This window comes from Haliotis cracherodii, unplaced genomic scaffold (genome assembly GCF_022045235.1).
Source record: "Haliotis cracherodii isolate W230 unplaced genomic scaffold, xgHalCrac1.p SCAF_4, whole genome shotgun sequence".
Classification (NCBI taxonomy): domain Eukaryota; kingdom Metazoa; phylum Mollusca; class Gastropoda; order Lepetellida; family Haliotidae; genus Haliotis; species Haliotis cracherodii.
In genome coordinates, this window is record NW_027266297.1 from 7,019,470 (window position 1) to 7,029,096 (window position 9,627).

At 41.1% G+C, this 9,627-nt stretch overlaps 1 protein-coding gene across 1 annotated transcript in view; it reads left to right on the forward strand.

Moving 5' to 3' along the window:
* LOC139478749 (WASH complex subunit 5-like) overlaps positions 1-9,120 on the forward strand; it is a 28,919-nt gene extending 19,799 nt beyond the window's left edge. Inside the window, exons 20-27 of the mRNA XM_071261362.1 lie at positions 237-411; positions 1,210-1,289; positions 1,988-2,091; positions 2,554-2,683; positions 3,481-3,577; positions 4,798-4,954; positions 5,533-5,620; positions 7,320-9,120. Coding sequence (XP_071117463.1) covers positions 237-411; positions 1,210-1,289; positions 1,988-2,091; positions 2,554-2,683; positions 3,481-3,577; positions 4,798-4,954; positions 5,533-5,620; positions 7,320-7,385 — 897 coding nt within the window. The 3' untranslated portion in view covers positions 7,386-9,120. The remainder of the gene's footprint in view (positions 1-236; positions 412-1,209; positions 1,290-1,987; positions 2,092-2,553; positions 2,684-3,480; positions 3,578-4,797; positions 4,955-5,532; positions 5,621-7,319) is intronic.
* The last annotated feature ends 507 nt before the right edge of the window (positions 9,121-9,627 follow it).

A 9,627-nucleotide genomic window follows, 5' to 3' on the forward strand; every position in this document is an offset into this window, starting at 1 on the left:
GTAAGTGACCTTAATCAGATGTGATGCAGATTGGCAACTGCAAAATATTAAAAATCAACACAATCCCCTAAGACCCCCAACAATTTCAGTCAATTAGTTAGAAACAAAAATCAACTAGTAATATATTTGCGCAAGATTCACCTGTACGTACATCCTGTGCCCAGAGAGCTGTTAGGAGTTTTAGGCTGGTTGTTGATGGTCACCTGTATGATTATATCTGTACATTCTGTCCCCAGAGAGCTGTAGGGAGTTTCGGGCTGTCTGGCCTGGACCGTCTGCTGTGTTTCATGATCGTCAAGGAGTTGCAGAGCTACCAGATGCAGATCATGAGGGGCGTCTTCCGCGACAAGAACTGGATGGAGTTCTTCGGCTCGGTCACCAGGACTCTCAACCCCCTCCAGGGCACCATCCGTGAGTTTCACAGACACAGACATGAGGAGCACAGGACAGAAATGTTTATCAATCTTCAGTGCAAAAAGTCATTTAATTTAACTTTGGGTCTTCAGAAATATTGGTTGTTTTTATTCCAAATAAGCAAGACATGCAAAGTTTATCAGGATCTTTGATGTAATGTTTTTTCATCTAGATAGCGACAATGTTTTAGTTTCAATGAGCTCCATTTTGTAACAATGGACAATATCATAATTTCTTTAAGTGGCATATAAAGTTGGAATGATGAACAAGGGAGATAATTCTATGGATACACAACTTCTGTATTACAATGACTGCGACGTCTCGAGGTAGATATTACATCACTTGCTTGATAACAGTGTTAGAATCTACACCGAAACGTAGCACTGATTGTAAGTAAAGAAGTTGTATATGTATATCCATTAGGCCTAGATCAGTTGACCGGTAGAAATTGGTTCTTAATATTATCCATAGCACTTTCTCCGTGTTCGACAGTATCTTAGGATCAGATGTCTGTAGATTGTCATTGTGTACATCACTGTGTGATTTGATAAATCAAACCTTACTTTGATTATTAAGATCGCTAACACCTGTTATGAGATTAAAAGTACTGCACACATAATGTCACTCATCAGTGCTACATTGAAGGTACATTGGGGTATTCAAGTTGAACTGTGGCATGGTATCTCAGTGGGTTAGCACTAGAACCGGCATTAATCCAGATTAGTACAGGCAGCCACACACACACTGCACTACCCCGAAGTGCGACCCCATTCACGTCCCTGTCCCTGTCCACAGCCCAACCCCAGAAGGTGTACTCCCAGGCTATCTCCAAGGCCAGCAAGCTGTGGGCGCCATTCCTGGACATCATCCTCAGGGTGAGTTGCAAGCCCCCTACATCCATCCATTGTGTTGTGTTGGAGGTTGGCCGATGAGGCGTGTGCAGTGTGTTCATATACAGTTTCTTGGTTCCGCAAAGCTGCTGTCCCAGGAGCATGGAATCTGGTCATTCTAACATCACATTAGGGCATGATGAGAACTATTTCTATGGAACAGGGTTCTATTCCTCAAAGTGATTATCAGTCAGTATAGTATGGGCCTAGCCAGAGTGGTAACATTGTAACCCAGGCCCTGCAGGATGAAGTGACCTTAGTGCTGAGACTGTCACAGGTTTGTGTTAAAGTATTGGGCTTACCCTAGCCAGAGTGGTAACATTGTAACCCAGGCCCTGCTGGACGAAGTGACCTTAGTGCTGAGACTGTCACAGGTTTGTGTTAAAGTATTGGGCTTACCCTAGCCAGAGTGGTAACATTGTAACCCAGGGCTGAATTCCACAATAAGTTCTTAGTGCTAAGATCATTGTTACTTCCATACTTTACATAGACTTATGACACTGGTAGTGCTAAGATTGCCATGGCCCAGGTTGATATGGTCTCAATTTAACATGGAGTACTTTACAGTGTCAACATTTGGAGTAGAGATTGATACCTTTTATCAACCCATAATTGATGAAGGAAGACACTGGTTTCTATCTGATGTGATGATCACAATGTTGTGATGGTGAATGTTCCTGCAGGTCGGGCAGATGCAGCTGCTGAGACGACAGATCGCCTATGAGCTCAACACATCGTGCAAGTTCGACTCCAAGTTCCATGCTAATGCCTTGCAGACCATGAACAAGTAAGACTAACCGAAGCCCTTTGAAGTAGATGCACATGAACTGTTGTGTAGTGGGAGCTTGCTCCAACATCTATTCTGCCTGCATCTGAACAATCTGGGTAAAATCAGATCTTTTATTCCCGATACGATACCTGTCAGTATGAGGATCTGACACCTCCTTAGGATACATACATATAACTAAGGGGATCTTGGGGCATTGCCGTGTATGAAACAATCCTTACTTCCAACAAGCCAGATGGACTGGTAGCTCATACATGCAACTAGCCTGACAAAAATGTTTTTAGCCACTGGTAACAGGCAATCAATTATTTCCGACACGAGGCAAATTAGTTTGTCTGCTATAGCATTTGAATCCAGGGCACCCTTTCAATGTTTCCATTTTAGAAATGAAACTAACTTTCGTGATTAATTTTGAACTCTGTATTTTGTGATGGTAGTGACTCATCTCTCCCCCTCCTCCAGCGCCCTGTTGGCTGACATCGAGCGGCACTACCAGGACCCGAGTCTGCCCTACCCCAAGGAGGAGAACCCCCTGATGTACGAGCTGACATCCTACCTGGAGTCTGCCGGCTTCCACAACCCACTCCTCAAGGTGCTGCAGCCTGCAGTCTCATTGCATTTGTACAGCCTTAGAAATTCAGAGGACTTGTTAAAACGTTTGAATGGCATTTAGAAGTGATACACATAAGAGAGAGAGTTTATGGATGTAAACTTCTTTATTATAAGGTGAATGATGAAGGATAAGCATACTCCAAATCGTTGTGTTCCTCATTATAAAGAAGTTGCCATCCATAAATTCTCACTCTTAGTGTCAAGCTTATTTCACTAGTCCTTGACCATGGCACAATTTAGTAGTCTCGTGCTAGTTGACTCATGTGACTTGGCTGTTTGTATGAATTTTTATGCATTTGCTCATTGTATACGGGACATGTTGGTGGATTCTGTAATCAGCTACCAAGACATCTGTGAGCGTGAGTGAGTACGGTTTTAAGCCGCTTTTAGCAATATTCCAGCAATATCACAGCGGGGGACACCAGAAATGGGCTTCACACATTGTACCCATGTTGGGAATCGAACCCAGGTCTTCGGCTTGACAGCGAGTGCTTTCACCACTAGGCTACCCGACCACCCCAAGACATCTGGGGGTAACCCCATAGTGTAGTTGAAATCATTTAGATGATCATGTCTATGATTTCTCTCCTTGTTCCTTTCATTTGAGAATTTATGTGCAGTTTGATCAGAGTAAATGATAAAGTTTGACATTGGAAAGACAGAGATGGTCTGATCTAATGGTTGGCTGGAGATTTAGGAGATCTGGGTTCGATTCTCCATTTCGGTACAGATATTATTTGTGAAAGCTGGTGTTTGAATGTTGTGTCACTGTTCCAGATCTACATCACAACGGCCCGCCTGCCCTACTTCCCTCTCTTCAACTTCCTGTTTACCATCTCTCAGTTGCCAAAACTTGTCTACAACAAAAGCATCAGTGAGTTGTCTCCCCTTCTTAGCTTTGCAAAAACAACACAATCGATGCCTTGCAATCAGGGATCAAATACATGAAGTGATAAGGCTCTACGTTCAGCAGTTTACTGTCAAGTTATGAATATAACCAGCATTGCATTTTATCTCGGAAAATTATAAAAATTGTCATATATTTGATAATTGAAACAAAAATATATATTGACATGTATCTGTTATCAGATTGACCCTGTTTGTTAAGTGTTGTGTTTTTTGTTTTGTTTTTTTGTTTTTTTAAGGCATGGTGTCCAAGAAGGCTACTGACCCAGTAAAACCCTGTCTATGTATGAATCTGTGTTGACAGGTGGCATGGTGTCCAAGAAGGCTACTGACCCAGTAAAACCCTGTCTATGTATGAATCTGTGTTGACAGGTGGCATGGTGTCCAAGAAGGCTACTGACCCAGTAAAACCCTGTCTATGTATGAATCTGTGTTGACAGGTGGCATGGTGTCCAAGAAGGCTACTGACCCAGTAAAACCCTGTCTATGTATGAATCTGTGTTGACAGGTGGCATGGTGTCCAAGAAGGCGACTGACCCAGTAAAACCCTGTCTATGTATGAATCTGTGTTGACAGGTGGCATGGTGTCCAAGAAGGCGACTGACCCAGTAAAACCCTGTCTATGTATGAATCTGTGTTGACAGGTGGCATGGTGTCCAAGAAGGCTACTGACCCAGTAAAACCCTGTCTATGTATGAATCTGTGTTGACAGGTGGCATGGTGTCCAAGAAGGCTACTGACCCAGTAAAACCCTGTCTATGTATGAATCTGTGTTGACAGGTGGCATGGTGTCCAAGAAGGCGACTGACCCAGTAAAACCCTGTCTATGTATGAATCTGTGTTGACAGGTGGCATGGTGTCCAAGAAGGCGACTGACCCAGTAAAACCCTGTCTGTGTATGAATCTGTGTTGACAGGTGGCATGATGTCCAAGAAGGCTACTGACCCAGTAAAACCCTGTCTATGTATGAATCTGTGTTGACAGGTGGCATGATGTCCAAGAAGGCTACTGACCCAGTAAAACCCTGTCTGTGTATGAATCTGTGTTGACAGGTGGCATGGTGTCCAAGAAGGCGACTGACCCAGTAAAACCCTGTCTATGTATGAATCTGTGTTGACAGGTGGCATGGTGTCCAAGAAGGCTACTGACCCAGTAAAACCCTGTCTATGTATGAATCTGTGTTGACAGGTGGCATGATGTCCAAGAAGGCTACTGACCCGCTGGACTCCCCAACATTTATTGTGGGCTGCTACACGCTGTTGAAACAGTTCCACTCGGACAACATCAACTTCTTCCTGGCTTTCCTGGGGCAGTATGTCCGCTCTGTGGTGGAGGTCCTTGGCAGGTATGTGCATGGCGGCAGTTTGACAGAGTTAGTAATGGGTACTAGCTTGACTTTCGCTTTGCAATTTATTGCAATAACAATTCGTGTATTGCTTTACATGCCACAATACATTGCATGCGTTCGTCCACTATTTTTTTTAATGTTGCTAAGGTCACAGTGCATACATAATTGTCACTTTTATACAAAAAGCTGGCCATGAATAGTTTTGTGAATTAGTGACAAATTTCTGAATTTCTTAATTCTATTTCGTCTTGTCACTTTCGTCAACTTTGCCAAGGAGAAAAAAAATATGTATTGTTTTGAAAAACGTAGTATTCCTGTATTTTACAAGCGTATTGTCATACATTTTTATTAGTATATCAAATCGTGGTATACTGGTATTCCGAACAACAAAAAATTGTCTCAAATAAAACTTCTAAAAGCACGTTTAGTGTAGTTTCTTGGTGTAAAAACACATACAGGCATATTGATGCTCTAATTAGATCTTTGGCATGTCATTCTATGAACATCTCACCTGAGACAGATACTATCGTGCTTTTACTTATTCCTCATCACTGATGAAATATTCCTACCCCCAGTTCACGGACGCCCGAGGCCTCCCAGGACATCATCAACGTCCTCATCTTCCTGGAAGACTTCATCTTCTACAGCGGCATGCCCAGGAAGGTGAGTTGGGGGGTAAAGGGGACAAGCCTCGGCAAGTTACCTAGCAAGTTGGATAGAGGTCATTAACAAAACTGTTTGTTAAAGGTTATCAGAGGTTTTTGATGCACTAATGTACAGAAATAATTAACCTCCGCTGATGCTTGTCATATTTCTGGATGACCCTCTCCATGTCCATGTACATTTTCTTCATGACCCTTTTATTATTAAATGTCCATATTTCCTTTTCCCTCCCCGGATATGTGCCTTATTTTCATACCTACTCTAGTGACACCCTCCCCTGATTCCCACCCCTGTAGGGACCGCCTCCGGGGTCTAATGGTAGAGCGTCCGCCCGGAGAGCGGAAGTTCCGGGGTTCAATCCCCGACCGCGTCATACCAAAAGACGTTAAAAGATGGTACTTGTTGTTACCCTGTCTGGCGCTCAGCATTAAGGGGCTAAAACAAGGACTGATCGGCTCGGAGTCAGTATACTGTGTCTGAGTGGGGTATTCATTTTAAACTGCGGCATGGTATCTCAGTGTGCTAGCACTATAAATCTGCATCAGTCCGGACTAGTACAAGCAGCCACATACACATACAGGTGCATGCACGTCGCTATATAAGTGCAATAATCTTTGACGCGACGTTAAACCCCATTTCACCTCACCCCCACCCCTGTAATAAATGACCGGTCCCTAAGTATGAACAGTATATATCATCCAAAACTGGCAGCCACCGTAGATATCACTTGGAAGAGATCAAGCAATCTCTCCAAGGAGATATTGCTGTATTAAAATTGCACGGTTGTGATTTCATCGGTTACCATATCGTCAAATGACATCACCAATCTCTCTGCCTCTGAAGCTGTTAGCAGTACTTTTTACACTCAAGACACTGCTTATGACTGTGTACAATTTGAAAAAGTTGGGAAAATAATGTTGGATTATAAATCCAATCTCACCCATGTGTCTTTGGACATCAAATTTATAAACATACATTGATAAAGTCTTTGGAAGGCATTTAGAAGTGATACACATTAAGGAAGAGAATTTGTGGATGTCAACTTCTTTATTATGAGGAACACAACGTTTCGGAGTATACACTTACTCCTTCATCACCTCTTATTCACTGATAAAAGTTTAAAACTCCTTGGCTCCTCAGAGACTTATAGATTTTTTGTTGATATTTTTCATATCAAATGACACAAAGGGGAGATTTTCTCTGTATACTTCTTGCATATTACCATATTTTCTTGAGTATAGTGCGCACCCATGTATTATACGCAGCCCCCTCTAGCGGATTCAGTATTTTGGACACAAAAAAATCCGAATACCAAGCGCAGAAAAATATTACACCGTACCCCTATAGTGAAGTCCGGCAAACGAATGGGTGATGAGAAACTTGGTCAGTACAAATTTGAAATTTGAGATAAAAAATCACCAGACATGTTGATTTACCGTTTAAATTGTATTTTTTGTTCTGCTAATCATTGTTTTATATCCAGGGATTAAGATTACCTTGTGAATTTTCTCGTAAACTAAGCCGGACACAGCAATCAGCTGTACACACGTTTTCTTGGAATCTACCGGTGATTTGGTCAAGACACACCCAATGATATAACTTTAAAGGATTTTAATGCAAGGATCGGCAAAAATTGTATCTGAAACTATTATTGGTATTACTGGGTAATTACTTTCACGTTTGCATCCCCTTGTTTCAGTCGGTGGAGTCCTTCATCCCAAGTTACATATTTGATGAGTTCAGATCACAGTATGCAGCATCCTAATGGCAGACAACTCACAGACAATCTACGTGCAATATGTTTGTATGACTAGGAAAACAACTCGAGTTATACATTAGAAATTGTTGAACATTGTACATGTTACATGAATAATTGTTATACATTGTACATGAGGAATTGTTATACATGATACATGAATAATTGTTATACATTGGTGGTACATGAGAAATTGTTATACATGTACATTCCATCGGAATGAAAGTTTGAGACTGTGAGTTGAGCTGTTTCAGTTGTAAGTTTATCTGTGGATTCCTCATACCTGATGGCATTGTCGCCAGACCTGTACACAAACACAATACGACACAACACATATCTCAATGGTTGGGTCATGATGCGACACATATTTCTATGGTAGGGTCACAATGCGACATGTATTTCAATAGTAGGGTCACGATGCGACACATATTTCAATGGTAGGGTCACGATACGACATGTATTTCAATGGTAGGATCACAATACAATATGTATTTCAATGGTAGGGTCACGATACGACACAAATTTCAATGGTATGGTCAAGATACGACATGTATTTCAATGGTGGATCACGATGCGACTCGTATTTCAATGGTGGATCACAATGCGACATGTATTTCAATGGTAGGGTCAAGATACGACACGTATTTAAATGGTAGGGTCACGATGCGACACGTATTTCAATGGTAGGGTCATGATAGGACATGTATTTCAATGGTAGGATCACGATACGACATGTATTTCAATGGTAGGGTCTTGATATGACATGTATTTCAATGGTAGGGTCATGATATGACATGTATTTCAATGGTGGATCACGATGCGACATGTATTTCAATGGTAGAATCAGGATATGACATGTATTTCAATAGTAGGATCACGATACGACACGTATTTCAATGGTGGATCACGATGCGACATGTATTTCAATGGTAGGGTCATGATGTGATACATGATACGAAATGCAACTTCATTTCAAGAACTTTTTGCGCACTAAAACATATTGAAATGACAACGATGTAGGCGTCATAATCTTGAGAACGTATGTTATGTGTGTACACTTAAACGCTTTTTATAATAGAATTACAGAATGAATGCATTTAGTTTCAGATTTCAAAATTAAGCATGAAGATCAAGGTATCTTTGTCAGAGGGTCCCTCAATTTAAATACCATAGCAACGCTCGACAGCCTGAGGAGCACCGTAACTGCAAATGCTAGTTTTTGTATCGTCTCCATGGTTACAGTATCTCTCGATAAATATATGTATCGTTCATCACAGATTGCAATGCATCGAATATTTGGTCAATCGTTACATGCTTAATTTCAAGTTAGTCTCTTCAGTGACCATGTGGTGTGATGGAGGTGATGAAACAATAGGGATGACAACTCCGGCATTGGTTCTCTGTACTACCTTGCCTTTCCTGAGGTGACCGAATGATCGAGGTCCATGTCGAGTTTCAAATGTTTCATGTCTTTGTACTTGTCTGATGAATGTCTGTTACTGACTGACACCCGTATGTAGCCATTCAGGGACACTCTCCCCATACGCTGTACACAAACACTTCCCGTGGAAATATAACTACTTGTTTATGTCGTAGTGTGTGACCAACTCGACTTGTATTATACTTTACAGATATATTATCTTTAGAGGAAAATTGTTCCAAATATATTGATTGATAAAGTCATACTTGTACAAAATTAAATGTACATGTATATATATTTTGAATAAAAACTTACACAAGATGATTCCTGAATTGAGTTTATTCTGACTAGAGACTACAATCAATATAACATGCTTGAGAGGTTATCTGATTATTCACATACTATATGTAGACAGTCGTACCTCACCAAGACCTGGATAATGAATGAACTGGAATCAAAGAATAATAATATTATTCATGTGACTTATGAATTAAATAATATCATCTTGGGTGCCAATATCACACTGACTTGAAATATCACTGGTTCATTTCGGTGATCTACATGAAAAACCTATTTCCATCTGAATTATGCTTCTACAAAAATCAATCTACAAAAATCAATCTACAAACGAGAGAAAATACTGAGATCTGATGAAGAACGTGAAAAGAAACATTCTATTTCAAACATCTCTGGAATGCCTTGAGAGGGTGCAGCTGCACCAGAAACAAGCTGCCATCAGGACGTGGAAGATCTGGATGTGTTACCCTTAATGTAACATATTGCCATGAGTACTGATTAAAGCACTGTACACCCACACTAACTTTGTGATGT